Source organism: Vanellus vanellus (assembly GCF_965231255.1).
Source record: "Vanellus vanellus genome assembly, chromosome: 5".
In the NCBI taxonomy this organism is placed as follows: domain Eukaryota; kingdom Metazoa; phylum Chordata; class Aves; order Charadriiformes; family Charadriidae; genus Vanellus; species Vanellus vanellus.
The window spans coordinates 58,196,930-58,217,849 of record NC_138910.1 but is presented as its reverse complement, the minus strand read 5'-3'; the positions used below and the strand labels follow the sequence as shown (position 1 = coordinate 58,217,849).

General features: G+C 38.4%; 1 protein-coding gene across 1 annotated transcript in view; it reads right to left on the bottom strand.

Moving 5' to 3' along the window:
* The window catches only part of VAV3 (vav guanine nucleotide exchange factor 3), a gene marked incomplete at both ends in the record, with an annotated part of 175,846 nt that overhangs the window by 92,347 nt on the left and 62,579 nt on the right, over nt 1-20,920 (bottom strand). The window contains 7 exons of the mRNA XM_082484521.1: nt 1,208-1,307; nt 3,382-3,485; nt 6,792-6,860; nt 6,956-7,048; nt 13,784-13,892; nt 16,833-16,898; nt 17,741-17,799. Of these exons, the coding sequence (XP_082340647.1) occupies nt 1,208-1,307; nt 3,382-3,485; nt 6,792-6,860; nt 6,956-7,048; nt 13,784-13,892; nt 16,833-16,898; nt 17,741-17,799 (600 nt within the window). The remainder of the gene's footprint in view (nt 1-1,207; nt 1,308-3,381; nt 3,486-6,791; nt 6,861-6,955; nt 7,049-13,783; nt 13,893-16,832; nt 16,899-17,740; nt 17,800-20,920) is intronic.

Here is a 20,920-nt window from a genome sequence, read left to right as displayed (position 1 = left end):
AAAGAGTAGAATAAACATCACAAAGATAACAGAAATTAGGCGTTCCATTGAACTAATAATAATAAAAAAAAAGACAACATTGCCTATAAGCACAGCAAAGATGGCAAATATTACACCTATCTTCAGAAAAGCAAAGAATAATCTTGGAGGCTACAGGCAAGTCAGTCTCACTTCAGGCCCTGCAAAAATTATGGAGCAAGTCCTCTTGGAAGCAATGTCTGGGCACATAAAAGGTGACTGGGAATATCCAGCATGGATTTACCACAAGTAAATCAATGCCTGACCTACCTGACTGCTTTCCACAATGAAATGGCCAGATTGGTGAATGGGTGGGGAGAGTCTACCTTGACTTTTCCAAGGCTTTCTTTCATCATCATCTCCCACAGCATTCTGATAACCAAGTTGGCACGTTATATTCCAGATGAATGAACTACTAGGTGTATGAAAAACTGGCTAGATGATGAGACTTAAAAAAAAGCAGTGACTAATGTTTCCTATACTACCTGAGGGACAGTTGCAAGTAGAGCTCCTCAGGGGTCTGTCCAGGGACCCCCTCCCATTTAATATCTTTAGCAATGATCTGCAGGAAAAGACAGAGGACACCCACAGCAAGTCTGCAGATAACACCAGATTGGACATGTAGGTGACACTCTTCAGGGTATGCCCAACAGGAACCTCACATGAAGGCAATAGGCAAAAGCAAAGTCCTTCACCTGTTATGTGCTAACCAGGGACACACTAACCCTGAGGGCTGACCAGCCAGGGAGCAGCTCTGCTGGATAGGACCCAAGGGTCATGGCAGACAGCAAGCCCTGTGAGACTGTGAACCCAGAGGTCCCTCCCAGCCTGAGTGATTCTGCAATTCTGTGTTCTCAGCTGAGATGCCACAATAAAAAGAAGGGTATCACTGACGATCACTTTCTGGAAAAAAACCCAACCCTACTCTGATGTCAGTGGCAAAACTCCATTCACTTCAGTGCCAGGATGTGTACCATATCTCACATATTCATCTGATCAGAGGCTCAAAAAAAAAAAAAAAAAAAAAAAAAAAAAAAGAGAGAGAGAAAGAAAAGGAAGACAAACACACTCACATGAGTCCAGCTAGTTTTTCATCATAAAGCTTTTAACTTGGATGAAAGCAGGGCATATTCATAGAAACGTGGGGTTTTTAATATATATATGCACACACATTTTAAAATACTGATACCTCTAACTTCAATTTAACATCTTCTTTTGTCTTAGAGATGTTGTCTAAGCATGATATCGCTATCTCCACTTGACTGCAGTACTGTCCATAAATAACCAATCTAAATCAAAGCAAGAGATAAAGAACAAAAGGAACATTGGCTTATTGAAGAACAATCCTTGATCATTTTTCACAAATACATTGTTAACAATCCTCCTTTCAAAAGGAGCAGTGCCTAAATAAGCAAGGATAGGATTTAGCCACAGATTTCAATGGGCAGCATGAATACAAGGCAGAATATTCAGAATACAGTTTTGATCTACCTTCAAAATTCTGTAAAATTATTGCAATTTCCTTTGTATAAATTGTATAATTTGTACAATTGTAAATTGTATAAATAGAGGACTCATTAAAAAGCATCGTAACTGCTGTTGAACAGAACAACAGTCTGTAGTATTTACAACACTGAAGATTTCCAAGGTTGTAATGAATAAATTCTGTAACACAGGCTTAACAGGATTAATTACAGCTATCCTTTAAAGAACTTGTAGTTCACCCATCTCCAACAGTTTCTACCAGGTTATATCCTGTGAGTTCTCAGATCAAAATAATAGTGTATGAAAACTCAAGAAATTTTCAGTAGTTGTCAAGGTCAGCGACGCTTCTTGAAGGAGCCTGCTTTTATGACAGGAGTTTCTTGCCCCTGTTTGGGGTGCTTCTTTCTGCTTGTGCCATTGCAAAGAGCGCTGTTTCCTTTCACCTTTTCATATATTTCTTGAGATGATTGCTTCCATATGCTTCAAATTATTTTGGGGGGGTTCCCATGAGCTTTCTATTGGGGTCTCCCTAATTTTTTTTCTCTTGCCTAATCTTTACCGTTTTTTGGTTTTGTTTTTTTTTTTTTCAAATTCTTTTTTCACAATTAAGGTGATGATACTGATTTAACACTTATCACTTCTGATTACTTTTAATCACTACATGGTTAAGACACTAAGTCTACATTCATCTGTTTCCTTGTTGTATAATATAAACTTGAGATTTCTTCTCAATGTCCTTTGTTCCCCTTTTAGCACACGTTTTAGAACTACTTTTGAAAGATAAGCATTTTCCAGAACAACTTCTTGTCCCCTTTTCCTCCTACAGCAGCAGAAAGTCTAACAGCCTGGGAAATAACTATGTCCTGCTCCGACATAAAAGCTGAGACAGAGGGTCTCTGAAGGCAAGACTGTTTATGGGCAGCCTGGGACACCCTCCTCCCTCCCTCAGAAAACAACTCTCCTGTCTAATGTTTTCCAGATGCTGCTGTCCAATTTCTCACAAGGCTGTTATTACTGCAACAGTCCTCCTTTCCCATCACCCTCAAGCAAATCCAATTAGCTCCCACAGGTCTTTCCTCCTCCAGTCCCAAAAGGAACTAATTTTTAACCACAACCCAAGGTTTACTTCAAGGTAGGTCAGCACTGCAGCCCACAGTACAAGTGTTTTTCAGCTACGTACCATAGGCGTATAAGTTCATCTATACAGTCCAACAGCTGTACAGTGCTGGCAGAAAAAAAAAACAATCTGAAAAGGTGGGTAAAAAAATTGGCAATTAGCCTACAGGGCACAGCATGCTGCCACAGCTATGCTGTTATCAGCTTGGCTGTTTTTCACAGTTTGAAGGTAGAGTGTGTTTGCTTTACTGTCACACCTTTGACTGCAGGGTAGGGTAAGACTCTAGTCTCTTCTCTCTTCTCTTTTGCACCTGCTTTCTCTTCTTTCAAGTTATGACTGTGTCTGTTTTCTTTAACCTGGAATGGCCTTAATATATATCCTTGCCTTTTTTTGCACCTTGTTCCCGTTTTATAATATTTTATCTGTTTAAAAATACAGGTACGTGCTATAAAATACCTGGGATTATTTGCAGGAAAAAATGCTGTGCAAAATAAGCTATTTAAGTTTTTATTTTGTCCAAAATATAGATGTTACCTGTCTATGTAACAATACTGCCAAAACTGAGGGTAAGAAGACATAGGGCTTATATAGCAATACATAACATTTTGACTTCCAGGCTCAAAACACCTAATACTAGCTGAATAAGTATACTGACAAAATTCAATCCTGTTTCAGAAATATTCATCAAACAAAAATATGGTAAAATACTTTATTGAATTGAGCATAGATTATCAATATTTGCAAGAGTGCATAAATCTTACCTTTCCTTGTAGTTAATAAAAATTTGATATAGGTTCTGATCATTTTTGTTAACAATGGAATCATTGATGTCCTGTGTTAGATTCCTGTGAATTTTCACCAAATCCTTAAAAATAGTAATGAGGAGGGAGAAAGGTTTTTAAAAAACAGAACAACTTAAAGCTTTGAATATAAAAAGAAATTCTTTCATGTTAGATCCATTAATTTCAATAAATTGGAAAACAGATCATTTGAGAGTAGAACCTAATTTCAAGGTTTGCCACATCTTCCATATAGTGCAACACGAAACACTAAACTCCAAGAACTACCTATTAGAGACTAATTTATTCTAGCTTGGAACGTGCACTGTTAATTCATCTTCATTTTATAATGATAATTTTAAAATTAAGCAAGTCAAGTAAATGCTTTAGTGACAAGATAAAGTAATGATTCATGTCCCTGAGCTGTGAAAAATTAGTTTTGTACATTACATTAGCCAATTAGTGATGTTCTAGTGCTAAGTTAACTGCAATCGTAATGAGTTTCCCAATACAGCAGGCAACTAATGGCTGAGAGAAACGCTAGAATATTGCAGAAGGATTTGCTCCCTGAGCATAGTAGCAACTCACCTTACTTGTTCACTATTATACAAAAATCTGTAAGCAACTATAGGAGATTACATCAGCCTTAATACTGTATGGATACTGTTAGAGAATTCACAAGAAATTAAGTCAAAACAGGTTAAGAAGTTTTGAAATGAGGACAACTGACCATAAGCGATGTATAGACCACTAGAATAAAAAATAGAGGACTGTTTAAAAAAAAAAAAAAAAGCCATTGAAGATGGTTCAATGCAGCAAACGATAGTACAAAAATAGTACACAATATTGAGTTGTGAACTAAGTGAGAACATTTCACATAAGAGTGTATACTCTTATGAAAACTAAGAGTATACACAAGGTCAATCACATCACAGGTGAGGGAACAGAAACTTAAAAGAGATCAAATTCAGTTGCCAGCAATTGTATGCCCATATCTTCAGAATCTTAAGGTGCAGCAGACAAAGACGTTATTATAGAAATGCTTCCCAATTGATATATTACAGGAGCATATTTTCTCAGGGATGAGCAGGGACTCAACTAAGCCACATCCCTGAAAAACAGCTTAATGCGAAGGGGACAAAATGTCTTTTTGAGCTTCTATCTCCTGATGTTAACTTCAGTAGAAGTTAATGAAAGTTCTAAAACTTCAGTATGTTACACATATTTCCATCTCTCTTTCCCTCTATATGTCCATATATACATCTCAATTCAAATGTATGCATAGGTGTACATACAAATGCATCTATATATGTGTGCACACATATATAGACAGACATATATACAAATGCATATATATGTACATATATAGACATATAGGTACACAGATACACACGCAATTATAGAGCCATACATACATTTTACAGGGCAGAACTTTGAAATCTGAGCCCTAATGAAAGTCACTTTCTTTAAGTGGTGAGTAGTCACTCGGGTGGTTGGTTTGTTTGTTTGTTTGTTTTCTTAAAAATAAAATATATTTTGACATCAGCAGATGATTTCGTCCAGCAAGCATCATCTATATAAGGAATATATTATCACCCTAAAGCATCAATCCTTCACAAAACCCTTTAACAGCGGCAAGTCCATCCTGTTCCAAGAACACTGCACTTGCTCTCCACATCACAGTTCGCTGTAGAGCTCTGTGTAACAGTTATTTTTAGTTTAAAACAAGCTTCCACTGCCCTCCAGCCTTCCTGCTGAGGAACTGCCACAGAGACAAGGTCTGAGCAGACAAAGCATTTGCACATACTTTTGGCTTAGGCAAACCCTATATTTCTTTTAATGTTTTTGGATGCCTATGAAATGTTACTGGAGTAACAAATAAGCACCATCTTGTAACAGCAGAATACTGATAATGAAAAGCAAAGTAAAACAACCTAAATGTAACAGTTTACTATGTGTCTTCCTAGTTTCAGGTAAACAGGTTTTGTTTCCACTCCTCTGATCGGATCCCCTTACATTAGTAAGTAGGCTGACATCTCACTTTGTGGTTACAGCATGCAAGCCCTTTTTACACCCCTGTGCAGTGTTTCACGTTGGCTGGCTTTAGGTCCTTCAATGCACGTAAGTCAACATGTAAGTCAAACGGAGCCTCAGGAAAGAGGTTTACAGTAACTTAGGTAGGGCACATCAGGGCCTTATTTGTAATGAATAAGAAACATTAATGTAGGACTGAATACAAATTTGTTTTCAAAGCAAAGGGATCCCTACGGGCAGCTGACAGACTTCAAGACGACAAGCAGTTTACGGATTGTGTGGCATTATTTTGGACTAGTATTCAAAGAGAAGGAAATTACACCAATTGAGATTCAGGGTGAAAACTTTAATAGCAGGACAAATATGGCAAGGTGTCGGGTATCATCATCAGCATAATAACTGTCGTAATTTAGCTTCTATCAGGATGGTGCTGGAACAGCAACTAAAACATTCTTACAGACCAGGTTCCCACAGAATAAAAAAAGTCCCCAGCACCTCCTCCTACAGCCCTGAGAGACTGCGGGACATGCCAGAGATGGCCAAAATAGAGGTGATCTTTTACAGGCAATAAAAATTTGATGTGGCCCGTGGCCCACACTCTGGTGACCCTTTCTTTACAGTATGCCTCATAAAAGAATATTCCTTTCATTTGTCTGTGTTGAGAGAGACTTCAGACCATGTCTGATGTCTTCCTTTAAAGTCAGATCAAGACATCTGCTGAACACTTATATCAACTGAAAATATATGTAAATTGCCTTACTATTGCGATTAAGTCAAAAAGAAATAGAAGAAAGTAATAATCACAGGCAGCTTTAAGATTTCAGTCAAATAAAGGCGTCTTCTAGACACTTCACAGAGGATTTCCTTTTCCTTTCCAGTGCCAGATTCTGAATCCAAAACTTTGAGTTATCTTAACTTTAAAACATGTTCAGTGATGACAGAGCCAGGGCAGACAAAAAGATTTGCCGAGTCGCTATGGAAATCCTCATGAAAGCGCCACTCAGCATACAGTGGTAGGTAACCTAAAAGTCACAACTTTGTACCATCACTAAAATACTAGCATATATTATAACATAACCCATCTTCTATAAATTATTAGCTTCTAAGGGTCAAACATACTCCCGTTTATAACAATTTACTATCTGACATGATAATACTATTTCTCTTATCCTATTCTCTCAAGCAGAAAAAAAAAATGAAATAGTGTGCATATCTTTTTTTATCAACTACCCTAATATCTATATAAATGCACCGTGCACCATATTTCAAATAATCATTTTGCGCAGTAACATACAACACAGGTTTATCATAACCAGCTATGAACCTTATATCTGTTCATTAAATATGCAATTACTTACAGGAATGTTGATGAAAACAGTATCAAACTCTGAAGCTGACAGAAACCTTTTCAACGGCACCATGAAAAACTGCAAGAAAAAAAAAGTATGTATGCAGCAACTATATCATTATATTTTCTAGAGTGTTATAACAATATGTTACAATTCTATAAGTAGTATCTTACTTTCTCTATCGATTCCAGAGTTTCAGTGTACTTCTCCTCAGTTTGCTTTATTTCAGCAAGACAGCAGCTCCTTATGTCATTTTCAGTATATTTCTGCAATTACAATGGAGTCAAATTTAAGTCATTAACAGGCACCTAATGGATAACAACAGCATTTATTTGTTTAGAATTAAGCAATCAGGATAACTGCTTCCTGAAATTTTCTGGTACTGCAGCCTCCAAAGATGATAGCAATAACCAAGAATATTTTAATGTTCAATTAGCTGATGACTTTAAGTTTTACTAAAATTCAGCATCAAAGGAATATTATGAAAAGTTAATGTTTAGACATAAAACACGGAACTCTTTGCATGTACTTCGGAAGCTGGAATACCAAGGTCACATTCCATTCACATCCAGACTGAGAAATCTTATTTAAAATACTCAGCAGTTAATAATTCCATTAAACTTAATGGGGCTAAATCACGTAAGTAACTTTGCATTGCCATAAATATTGAATTCTGTCTAATCCTTGCACTTATTTACGTTTTTTCCTTTTTAGTTCTCATGGGGAGCTTTCTCTTCAGACACAATATGAGTACATCCTCAAATCAAGAAGTGCAATGACCTCAAAGTTCAGCTCTTGCATATGCATGTGTGCGTCTTCAGTGAGACCCTGGCATTTTTCCACGTAAACCACCAGACTCATAGGAAATTGAACTAATTATCAGCACAGAAGTCTATAAAAATAGTTTACAAGCGTTCTTACTGAAGATCAGATTTACAGCATTACAGCTTCAATAACTTGCAAATCTGATTTCAAATAAAAGAGTAAATACCTGCAAGGAGGTATGGAAGCATTCATGTCAAGGAAGACTTAAAATATCTGGAGACGTATAGGTTAGCTTGGAGACCTGATAGAGTAACTGGATAGGCTCTCACAATTAGAAGCAATAATTGATCCAAAATGTTTTCTCCAAAAACAACAATGTCGTGGTTTAACCCCACGTCCCCTGCTAGGACCACACAGCCGCTCACTCACTCCCTGGTTGGAACAGTCAAGAGAATTAGAAGAGTAAAAGTGACAAAACTCATGGGTTGAGATAGACAGTTTAATAGGCAGAGCATAAGCCGCACTCACAAGCAAAGCAAAACAAGAAATTTGTTCACTACTTCCCGTTGGCAGGTGTTCAGCCACCTCCAGGAAAGCAGGGTTCCATCATGCGTAACAGTTATTTGGCAAGACAAACGCCATTACTCTGAACGTCCCCCCCTTCCTCCACCTTTATATGCTGAACATGATGTCATATGGTATGGAATATTCCTTCGGTCAGTTGGGGTTAGCTGTCCCAGCTGTATCCCCTCCCAATTTCTTGTGCCCTCCCAGTGTGCCTACTGGCAGGGAGGCATGAGGAACAGAAAAGGCCTTGACTGCTTAGCAACAACCATAAACGTTAGTGTGTTGCTATCAACATCGCTTTCATCCCAAATCCAAAACATAGCACTATACCAGCAGCTAGTGGGAAAGTTAACTCTATCCCAACTGAAACCATGACAGCAGTGGCTTAATAAGCAATAGTACTATCACATCCTTTCTGAAGCCCATTTATCAATTTGTAACATCCTTCTAAGACATCCTTCAGCATATTCCTGACTGTATCTTACCTCTTTTCACCCAGTGTAGGGAATCCACATACTGCACGTAATAGATCTGGTGACTCAGATAGAGGGGGAGTCAGGACTAGAAATTTAGTACTACAGTTCTTTCCATTCAGAAAAAGATGTTTACCTTTTAAACAAAAGACTGTTCTCCTCCAGGAATAGCAAAACTTCTAGACTGAAACTTTAGCAATTAGCTCTTACTATGTCCAAGAGGTAGACTCCTTCCACTCCCTCTCTTTGCTGTCAGTCTGCTTGACACACCTGCTCAGCATACATGGCAAATAGCAAGCCACACTTAAACTGTACATGAGCCACATACAGCTCCTGTGATACTGCTTGGCCACCCATGAAGAGTGAGAAATGTATTCCTACTGTCTAAACTAGATGCCAAGCTGCAAATCATACAGGCACATACTGCTTCGTCACTGTTCACACTTTTATTTGCTGTTTTGATGTATCTCCTTTACCCTTCTCTCTGTTTGTCTCCATGTGACTCTAGAAGCAGCTCCTGCAACTGGAACATGCCTTCTCACTCTCATCTACCAGGTGCTGCATTATCTCAGAAATTACTCTTTAAAACCCAATTGGTGCTGTTATTCATTTTCCCACAACAAACATTAAAACACCACCCTTATCAACTGCAGGCAGAAGCAACCATTTTCCAAAAATACGGTCTGTCATTATCAGTAGAAACGTACTTTGTGAGCATCATCTAATGATCAGCCACATCTCAAAATCTATCCTTTATTCCTAAATTCTTTGGCAGGGGGAAGTGGGCATTGTAACAGTTAATCATAGTTAATTAATCTCAGTAAAGTAATAGAATTTGACATTATTCAGGCTTTTAGTTATTTTTCACCTTTACCTTTGTGAGCTCAATACTGCTTAAATTACTTGCAGTATTTGCACCAATACAGAAGCTCTTGTACCCAATAGGAGTTTGTATACATTTGCAAAACCTAACATGGGGGTTTGTCGTTCACCAACCCTCATACAAGTGATGCAAATAAAATCCTGGGATTCTGCTTAAAACCACTCACTTCATTTTTGTGCTCACCTAACCCAAACAGATCATTCACACAGACACTTTTGGCAGAAATTAACATATCAATTTTCTATCTGTACCACAAACTTTTAGAATGGGAGTGCAATAAACAAAAGGAGAGAAGAAATATGAAATCATGTGTGAATACCAGTACAAGTGAGAAAAATTGCCTTTGAAGGTCAGTTATTGCTAGAGAAAATTTAGCAGAACAGTTTACTTCACAAGATAACAACAATAAAGCAAGGATGAGGGAGATGCAAAGCATCAAAGCATTTGGCTGCTATTGGAGACTCTGAAAAGTATTGGGTTCTTCTAAAAAAAAAAAAAAAAAAAAATCTACTTGAGGATTGTCCTGAGCTAGTGTTTTCATATGCAAGGAATTCTCACGTAGGAATCAAGTGAAAGAACTGCACAAAATTATCATGTTAGCATACTGTGTATTTATAAACCTGAGAGGAAATTATCTCAAACTGGAAATAATTACCACATTCAAGAATGCTGTCACAGCAAAACAACTGTAATGTCTCCATTCATTACATGTTGTGGAAAAAATATTTTGCTGTAACATGTTTTCAGTTTTCATTTACTTTCTATAAGAAACAAATACAAGCCTGTTCAATCTGAAGTATCTACGCTGACAGAACTAAAATTAGAATGTGAGAGTTCTGATTGCTATATTAATCATTTGCTAGAAACACAGATATGCAAGAGTGACATTTGTGACAGGAAAGAAAGAATCAAAGAAAGTTTACACACTACCAGCTGCCAGAGATTACCAACTGTTATGGCTGAATTAAAAAAAAAAAAGCCACCCACGCTCATTATGTGAAACCCAAAACGTAACGCATTTTGAGTTTCAGTATAAAATAAAATCTCAAAACAAGATCACAGGAAAGATTTCCTATGATTCAAACACTTTTCTAAAACATCCTGCCTGCACGTGAATGCAGCTTCATTAGATACAAAACTGTTTTCTCAACTCACTTTTTTATTTGGCTTTCATTGAATAATCTAAACTTTAGGAGGTAAACAAAATTAAGCAAGATGTAAAAAACTAACATAACTTTCTTTTTATCTCATCCTTGATTTACATGCATTACCTGCAGGATTTTGTAGTCACAGAAAAACAGGCTTGAAAACAATATTGTTATACTCAAAGCAACAGAGATTAAAACAAAGCAGTAATCTTCCCAAAGGCAAGATAGTGGTAACTTTGGGGAATCACCATAAAAGCAGAGAACACAAATCACATTCGCTATCTCCTATACTTGTACTGAAAAGATACACAAGGGTTTAAAAACAAAAAAATCCCAAAACACCAGCACCACCACCAAAGATTAAGACCTATAGAATTTCTTGCTTCTCCATGTAACTATATGTCCTGGTGTCCTAGTTCCAGCAAGGATGGGGTTAATTTCCCCAAGGAGCCGGCAGGGGAGGCAGGTATCCCATCCCACGTGCCCCATGCCCAGCTATAAGAGGCGATAGCCGGGGAGAGAGAGGCAGTCGCCACTCGGGGCGGGTCCAGTCGGGGCGCTGCGAGGAGGTACTGTAACCGCGTTCTTATACTCCTTTATCGGTGTTACTGTTTTTCTTCCTTCTTCCCTTCGGCTGTTCTGTTAAATTACACTATTTCAACCCACGAGTTTTGCCTTTTTCTGCCGATTTTTCCCACAGCTGTGGCAGTCGAGCGAGCGGCTGCGTGGTTCTTTGTTGCTGGCTGAGGCCAAACCACCACACCTGGTTTCAGCTGAGATAGAGTCAATGTTCTTTCTAGTGGTTGCTGTGTTTTCACATTTGGTATGAAAGGAACGTCGATAATGCGTAGTGGTTTAGTTGTTACTAAGTGATGTTTATACTAGTCAAGGACTTTTTTCAGCTTCCCATAGAAGCTTTACCCCGTCTTCTCCCTGCTCTTCTGGCGGGGAGAAGGGGGTTGAGTGAGAGACTGCATGGTCCTAGTTGCTGGCTGGGGTCAAACCATGACACTATATTACTCAAAAGCAATATGGAAAAGTAGAGGCAAGTTTCCAATTTAAGACATCAGGAAGCATAACATAGCTTCATGCCAATATAGAGGAAGAAAACAACTGTCCTAAACAACATACCCTGTTATGGCCAAAGATTAACATCAGAAAGCACATCTCTGAGGAAGGGTAGACAAGTACATTAGAGTTTCTCCCAATTAGCAAGTAAATTTTGTTGCCCAAGTTTAGTTTTTTTTAAAAGCAGTTTTGAAAACTGAACATGTTATCTTTATATGATAAAGTAAATAAGCTACTTATCCCACTCTCAGTAAGACTAACATAAAGGGATCTGGACAGGCTGGACAGATGGGCTGAGGCCAATGGTATGAGGTTCAACAAGGCCAAGTGTCGGGTCCTGCACTTGGGTCACAACAACCCCATGCAGCGCTACAGACTGGGGGCGGAGTGGCTCAAAAGCTGCCTGGCAGAAAGGGACCTGGGGGTGTTGGTGGACAGCCGGCTGAGCATGAGCCAGCAGTGTGCCCAGGCAGCCAAGAAGGCCAACACCATCCTGGCCTGCATCAGGAATAGTGTGGTGAGCCGGACTAGGGAAGTAATCATCCCCCTGTACTCGGCACTGGTGAGGCCTCACCTCGAGTACTGTGTTCAGTTTTGGGCCCCTCACTACAAGAAGGACATTGAGGTGTTGGAGCGTGTCCAGAGAAGGGCTACAAAGCTGGTGAAGGGTCTGGAGGACAAACCTTATGAGGAACGACTGAGGGATCTGGGGTTGTTTAGCCTGGAGAAGAGGAGGCTGAGGGGAGACCTTATCACCCTCTACAACTACCTGAAAGGAGGTTTTAGAGAGATGGGAGCTGACCTCTTCTCCCTGGCGACAAGTGATAGGACAAGAGGAAATGGGTTCAAGTTATGTCAGGGCAGGTTTAGATTGGATATTAGGAAGCATTTTTTCACTGAAAGGGTTATTAAACATTGGAATAAGCTGCCCAGAGAGGTGGTGGATTCACCATCCCTGGAGGTGTTTAAGAAAAGGGTAGATGAGCTGCTTAGGGACATGGTTTAGGAGTGGTGGTGTTTTTATCAGGGTAGGTTAATGGTTGGACTTGATGATCTTAAAGGTCCCTTCCAACCTCACTGATTCTATGATTCTATGATAATGATCAACAAAAACTACATGGTTGAATAAGCAGGAATTTCATTGGTATGAAACAATTATCAGTTGTCCCTGTTAGATTAGTTGTCCAAATTACGGCTGAAACAACAGCATTTCACAGTATTGTAACTTACATTTGGAAGTAGGACACTTGAAGTAAGCAGTTAATTTAATTTCTCTTAAAATGGATGGTAAATGTTACTATTCATAACTGGCAAACTAAAGAAAATAAGTAATTATTATATTTCATTTAAAAATTACATTTCTTTCAAAAAATTACCATAGTTAACTGTCCAGGTTTCAGTTGGGATAGAGTTAACTATCTTTTTGCTAGTTGTTGCTGTGTTTCAGATTTAGTATGAAAGGAATGTCAATAATGCACATTGTTTTAGTTGTTGCCAGGCGATGCATGTATTTTTCAAGGACTTTTTTCAGCCTCCCATAGAAGCTGAGAAGGAGCCTAGACAGAACAATGGAATGGCCAGTGAAACATTCCATACCATAGACATCGTGCTCAGTATATAAATGGGGGCAGCTGAGGGGGGGGCTGCCATTATTATTATTACCATTATTAATAATGGTAATTATTAATAATTACCATTATTGTTGTTGTTGTTATATTTCCTTTTCTGTTATTGTTCTATTAAACTGTCTTTATCTCAACCCATGAGGTTTTTTTTTCCTTTCCTTTCCTTCCCTTCCCCTCCCCTTTTCTCCCTCTTCTTTCTACCCTTCTTGGGGAAAGGGGAGAACTGTGTGAGCGGCTGTGTGGTCATAGATGCCGGCTGGGATTAAACCACAACATTAACATTCAACCCTTTGCCAAAACAGCCTGCAAAGTCCTACATAGGAGATAATGCTCTGCATGTGAAAGCTCCGGATGGAACTGAGCATGAGTGATTTTTAAGTGAAACTAGCTATAAAGAGATAATTTCACAAGTATTAACTTTCAAAAATATAACTATTATTGCTCAAAAATAGCCAGGAACTGGAAAACGTACAGGTTGCTGTGCTGCTTCATCTTTCATTAGGTCTTCATAAACCTCCCCACCTTCATCTTCTCCATAGACGCAATCATACAACTCCTCATCTTCATCAACACCAGTTTCACTGAAAGGAAGAGACAATTAAAAAAAAAAGGTTCCACACGGGCAAATTACCATCAGCTCTGCAAGGGACCGCTCCTCATAGAAAAAGATTTCTACAGCAAACAAACATTAATTAATAGAACTATCTAATGAAAATAACTCGTTAAGGGAAATAAAGTCCATTAATTTTGGTTCCTCGACACATTTAAAATACAATTGTACAAAATCAACATAACACCGAAGACTGCATGAATTTAGAATCACATAGGAACTAAACTAGGCCCCAAAAGCACCTTGTCAGGACAGTTTTTTCACGAGGTACTGTCCAGCTGCTCTCTTCTCTTCGTCCTTTTTCCCACCACATCCAATAAAGAGGTGCTGCCTCTCCCTACTGCCTGGCATCCCGCGCACTGGGATGTGAGACACTGATACAGGTCTCCTTGATGCCTAAAGAAAGGATTATCCAGGATAAAATACACCAAAGACTGCAGAGCCAGCAACTGAGAGTCTGTACCTCTATACCATAAGCGAGTATCTTCATCACCTCGTGGCAACCTTCAGCTACCCAAAAATGATAAAAGCAACCTTTCAAACTGAGAATCAGACAGTTCAACAAAGTACAGTATGCACAAGAAGTATCCTCCTATTACTCAAGTGTACAGAAATACCTCAGCATAAAGTCAATGCTCAGCTCTACCCTTAGCTAATTCAGCTTCATTAGAGTCAGTCCTGCTGGAGTTTTGCCTACTTTGCACTAGGACCATATCAAGCCCATGATATCTTTCACCCACATTTCTTAAGGTGTGTCTACAAAAGAACTCTAAAAGATACTGAAAGTAGTCCAGTCATAATAATACAGAGACTTGATCAGTTGTGCCAATAATTTTGAGATTTTCACTGTTGGAAGACAACACTGAAATCCTTCTGAGTGAAAGAATCCTTCCGAGGTTGAAGATCAGTCCACTAGAACTAGGAAGGACAACCATTTCTGTAAGTGGGTCATCAGTACTCAAGAACAGAACATCAGAAGCTCTACTGGCAGAGACAAATGGTTCCAAAGAAATAAAAGTGAATGAGAATTGCTACAAACACAGCTGCCACACAGACTACTTGGAAATGCCAAACAAAATCACTATGTCTATAGTCAGAACTATATACAGAAAGCAAGTGATTTCTTTTATTTCTCATTAAATATGGTTGGTTTGTTTGCGTGAGGGTTTTTTTTGGTTTGTTTTTTAAATTGAGGACATCAGAAGGATAAAGTAAGCAAGCGTTAGAAGTTTCAATAGATGGAATGATTAAGAAAATATATTTGGGGGATTCAACAAAAGACAGAAACTGCTCACATCCCTTCCTTTTCCAACAGATACCATGCCTCAGGAGAGCTAGAAAGCTCAGGTGCCCCAGGTTAGTCTAACATTTCAGCTTGCACCAGTGAGGATGGTGTGCTAACATTTCACATTAAACACTAGCAGCTGTGTCAGATGCAGCAGACACACTCCATTTTACCACCTATGCTCCAGGGAACAAAAGCTGGCAAAAAGGCAGAGTAAGAATCAAAACATTTAACTACTACAGCTCTTTCTGACAGAAAGCCTTAAATTCATTCTAAATTTTTTAGACACCATTTAAAGTCAGGGACAATTAAATTAATTCTAGTCAAATATACTTACTAATTAAAAGAAACTAAAAACTGTGGGCTATTTGGATCATTCACTGGCCCTTTTCTTTCTATGAAGAGAACACTTCCTGAATTGCTTCCTCCAGAATTGAGACAGCACGTAACTATCAAATTTCAGTGAGTAATATTTGTAATTTGATGCAAAAGAAGAGCTATGAATCTCAATTTCTTTGGTATGATTTAACTTTTTTTTTTTTTTAATGAAAGACTGTCTCCCAGTACTGAATTCGTATACCTATTTAAGAACTGATAGAAATACTATTTTCAAACAGTACTAATGTCACCACACATAAGAGATGAGGACATCACCTCTAGCCCACTTGTGCCTCACAGGAGTCTGCAACTCCTACCTTCTGCACGTTCAGCTACACAGTGAAAAGCTACCTATGAGACAGCCAGTCAGGTGCAGGACACAAGGATGAGCTTTGCAGGGAAGGTGATAAATTGAGCGATGCCAACCACGGTGGGGTTTCCCTTCTTTATAGGAAGTAAAAAAACCAAATCCACTGTATGAACAGCAGTTACTTCACCACATCACAGCAAGCGACATGCAATGTGTCCAGAGCCAAGAGCCAGATGAGCACTAGTGAGGCGAGCACTGGTGAACTTTGAGCTTTGGGACAGTGAGCTCTGATCCTAGCTCTTGTCCAATATGATTCCTAATGGACCTTGAGAGATCCTAGCCATAGGATACAAGAGTAGTTCTTCTTGACAATTTTTTAATGCCCAGATGTATTTATGTCACCAGTCTGCAAAATAAAGCTGCAGTCTACCATTCAATACTATACAGTATGCTCACATCTATCTGACTTGTACCTCAAAGCCAATGTGAAAATTGGCAATAATTAATAATCCTGCAAACACTTACCCAGAGAGGCAAATGCACTCATACAAAGAATTTCATTGACCTTAGGGAAATGAACCACTTGATTTATGATTCAAACACACATTTTCTTTGCAAGTTCAAGACCATTTCCTTGGGTCCCTTACAACTGATACTGTAATCTGATGAAAGCATTCTCACAGTACAAACAGATAATTTAAAAACACATTCATGATTTACTTTGCTATCAGCGCCCTCTATGAAACATGCTTCCTTACATATATAAATGTATTGTATTACAACTAGTCAGATAAGCTTTCATAATTAATTCCTCAGGATAACAGCTAACAAATTCTTTTTAAATCAAATACTTATCCCATTCTTATTAAAACTACGTGTTCTATAACATCATATAAATAATAGCAACCAAAATCTTTAATTTAAGATTTACAACATACTCTATTAAATCAGGAAGACCTTTGTAGATATCTTCATCATCAATGCTTTCTTCTGTAGGGAAGGGCCTGTAGAAAGAAAAATAACATGAATTATAGAGAGCACTAGTCTAGTCACATAGTGGGTTTTTGTTTGGTTTCTAAAATTTTCACACAGATTACTGTATGTTAATGTGTTTGTACGTTCCCCTTTTTCTCTGATGAACAGTATATGTGTATTTAGACTACTATATACGAATTGATACTCAATATAATAAAAGGTCTTTCTGGATGGGGTTGTTATAAATCACTACTAATACACATCACTGTCAGTTTTTCAATTGAGAATATGAACTACTCTTGTTAGCACAGGACATGGATTATAGGACCAGCGAGGGAATTTTATCTATGTTTTAAAAACATCATCCATTCATATCTAAGACTGCTGAACAGTCTTAGAGACTGGAGAACATCAAAGCATGAAGTCTTTCACCTTGTCTCAGAGCCCACAATTATAGTTCATGATGTTAGATCTGGCTGGGCATTTTTGGTTTCTTTTTGAAAATGCGAATCTCACGAACTTGGCAGTTTTACTGATTTTAGAAAGGAAAAAGAAAACCCATTTGTCTTTACATAGATCAGCGCTGCATCAGCCTGACTGACAATCCACGTGTCGCAATTGTCACACAAGTTTTGTAATACTAACTGCTCACTTTTTCACCTCGTGTTTCAGCAAGGGTAACCAGAGGAAGAAGATACCCTTTGTAGCTCCTCAGAGGTCCAGAGCCTTGGTTTGCTGTTGACTGGGCAATCTGGTTTACAAACAGAGAAGTTCTTACTGGGGTACACTGACTATACTGCCTCTAACAACTTTTCCAAGGAGCATCATACAGGAGGCATTATTCCCACTATTCACTAGGGCAATAACATACCTTATTCCTGTGCCTAATGCAATAGGAGTGCGAGAAAGTTTTGAAAGTGTTTCTATCACCTGGAGAAGGAGGAAACAGAAACCATGATTAGTTGTAGAACTGAAGCAATAAAGCATTTTGTTCTCTATTATTTAATTATCAGTAACACCATTTCACATCGAACGATATAAACGGACACAGAATCTGGCTGTGCCAAACACTGAGTGCACTGAACTTCCACAGATTTCCACAGCTCTTTTCTACTGGGGGATGTGATAGGAGCACAAAGAGAAGAAAAGATAAATCTCTTCTTCACAAGTTTTAGCACAATTAAAAGCAAATTTAGGTGGATTTAAACCAGGCCATATATGTCACAAATTAGACATACAATTTGCAACTGGACCTGGATGCAACTGTAATCAAATTTTATCTTACAGACTGTTCTAAAGACTTTTTTTAATTTTAACTCCAGAAAGAAAATCCAAGTATGAATTTGAGCTTTTCCAAACACTGGCCAGAAGAGGGAGCCAAATGCCAAATCAGCAGAAAACCATCTCTTCAGGACTGGCTTACAAAGGAAAGGTAATCTCTTATTAGCCAAACAGTTAAAGAAGCTGCTCATTTCAGCCCATAAGCTTTGTTTATTTTTAAGAAGGTGCCCGCAGTATGGAAGATCTCATTCTAAGAACACACCTCCTGTAAGTGGTTAAGGTTACACAATAGGGAGCGTAGAATACGTGTACATATGAGCAAAATAACTCCATGTATGTGACATCAGCTGTAATAATACAAAACCAACTTGTACTGTGCCTAGCACATCCCCTCCATCACAAATATTTTCTCTTATTTTGAGCACTATTTGAGCATGATTAGATTGGCAAGTCTTATTTGCTCGAGAGAGAGAAAAAGAGCCAAAATGGCACCCTATCTGACTTTCCATACTTCCAATTACAAGGTTCCCCAGAACTTCCCAGAAGTTTCAGGTTGGGTCTTTACAATTTAAAATCCCTATCAGGCTGAAGTGAAACCTCCAAAGGAGGTTTTTATCGGTCACATCAAAATTCAGTATAGCAATTCTAAGTTCCATGGGCATATGGGAATAATCTCTACAATTAAAATTGTTTATTTTTGAAGTTCTAATTACAAGACTAACCTGACCACAAAACACAGAGTTAAAAGTACATCTCTCAAAGGAAGGACAATGACATGTTTACACAGGAGAATGACAAAGTAAAAACCACAGAGAATAATCACCAACTACAGAGCTTAGACTGAAGTTACAAAGCCTCCAAAGTGAATCAGGTCTCATATGGAGATGAACAAAATTCAGAACGAAGTTATATTATTCCTGTGAAAGGAACATTTTGGGTTCATTTAAGCTGCTATGAAAATTAACGTCACAGAAAATCTGGTTTTGCCTTACAAAACAGTCAAAGAATAATAAAAACAAATAAATATGCTATGAACATAATCAAAGGTGCAGGCACAGTAATGTCACTATGAATTAAAGAACTGCAATACAGCCTCAAGTAAGTTTTGGAAATTGTGAATGAAAGTTGCTTAAAGTTAATTTAAAACTGTCACATTAGTCAAAAGGTCAAAAAGGAAAAAAGACTCCTTTAAGTCTTGCTGCTGCAGGGGAGTTCTGGTATCTGTACCAGATAAGAACTTGCCTCTGCACACCTGAGAGAATCCCAGTGCAGGACTGCTAAGCCGCACGAGACAAGACACTATCAGAAGTTAACTGAAAATTCAATAGCTAGCAAAATGATCTGTCCTAACAGATGGGTGAACATTGATTGGCAGAAATCACAGGAAAAGAGGTTTAATGATTATCGAAACAGAGGGGGGCAAGTCTGGTGAACTAAATATCCCTTTCTTGTTTTAACGTGTTATTTCCCAGCACACAGAAAATCTTTAGCAAACTATTCCACCCACGCAAACCCTTTTCCTTAGAGGAATTCTCACTTATCTAGCATAATCAAACCCTGCAGAAGTATGGCTTACTCTTCATAGCTAATTATGGTTGCTTCAAGATAACACAAAAAAGATCTGTACAAAACAAAATTAAGGATTTTAGGTAGATAAGTAGAAAATGTTATTCTCAAAACATACTGCCAAATTACATTTTACAGCTATCAATATGTACACAAAAGAAAAGCAAAACTTATAAATTAAGAGGAATAGAAAAACTTTTTCAGGAACTGATGTGAAACCTTCATTTATGGAAGAAAAATAAAGGGGGGTGGGGGGAAACCGACACACACTGAGGAAGCCAAAAAAGTGTTTATGAGAAAATGCACGAACAGAAAAGGAGAGAGAAAGGAACTATCTGACCAGAGACAACAGAACACTGCTAATAATTTTCACTGCTCTTAGAATGGAGAAGGTCTGGCACTGCAGGAAGAGCAAATTAACATGCTAGGAAGCAAACGGGCAGACTTCTATCAAAACCTGATCACTGGATAATCCACTAAGTAGAAAACGGTAATCATCACAACAGCTGTCAGTATCTCAGAGCCACACTGCATTCTCCAGAAGTATGTGATAAAATGTGGCCACGCTGGCATCACAGAAGGGGAAAGGTAATGGGCAGAGACCTCTACTCTTCTATTTCAAAACAAAATTAAGAACTTAGGTCCACTAACAACCCCAGTGTGCATTTGAGATTAAAATACGTAACTGAAAAGAGACGTAACTTCCACAAAATAAAAGGTAAGCTTGCCCATTGACCACCCCTATTAAAGCACAGCTTAAAACAGCGCTCTGTCAAGAAACAGAACAGTTTCTGCTGAGGAATCGTCTTCTTGCTCTTGTGGTTTCCTTACAGAATTGTGAGAAAATGTCAGGAATACTTACACAAGTAAACACATGTGAAACTATCACTTCTGGTCAACACACTATTTCAACATCACATACGCGTAAATGTATTTGCTCCAACACGAAGTGGGGCAAAGAAAGATTCTCCTTCCACATGAAATTTCAGTTCTTTGGTTCTGAGCCACTGCAGGAACTCTTAAGAGTTCCCGATATTCTAGGTCCATGTGGAAGGTCACAGTTATGCATGGGCTGAGTTGTCAGAAAAACGATCAGAGTTTCAATACACATTCAACAAAACAATCAAACTAAACCAAGCAAAATGTCTGATTTTCAACAAACTGACAAAGATTCAGGAGTTTTTCAGAACAGTGTGTTTGAAGG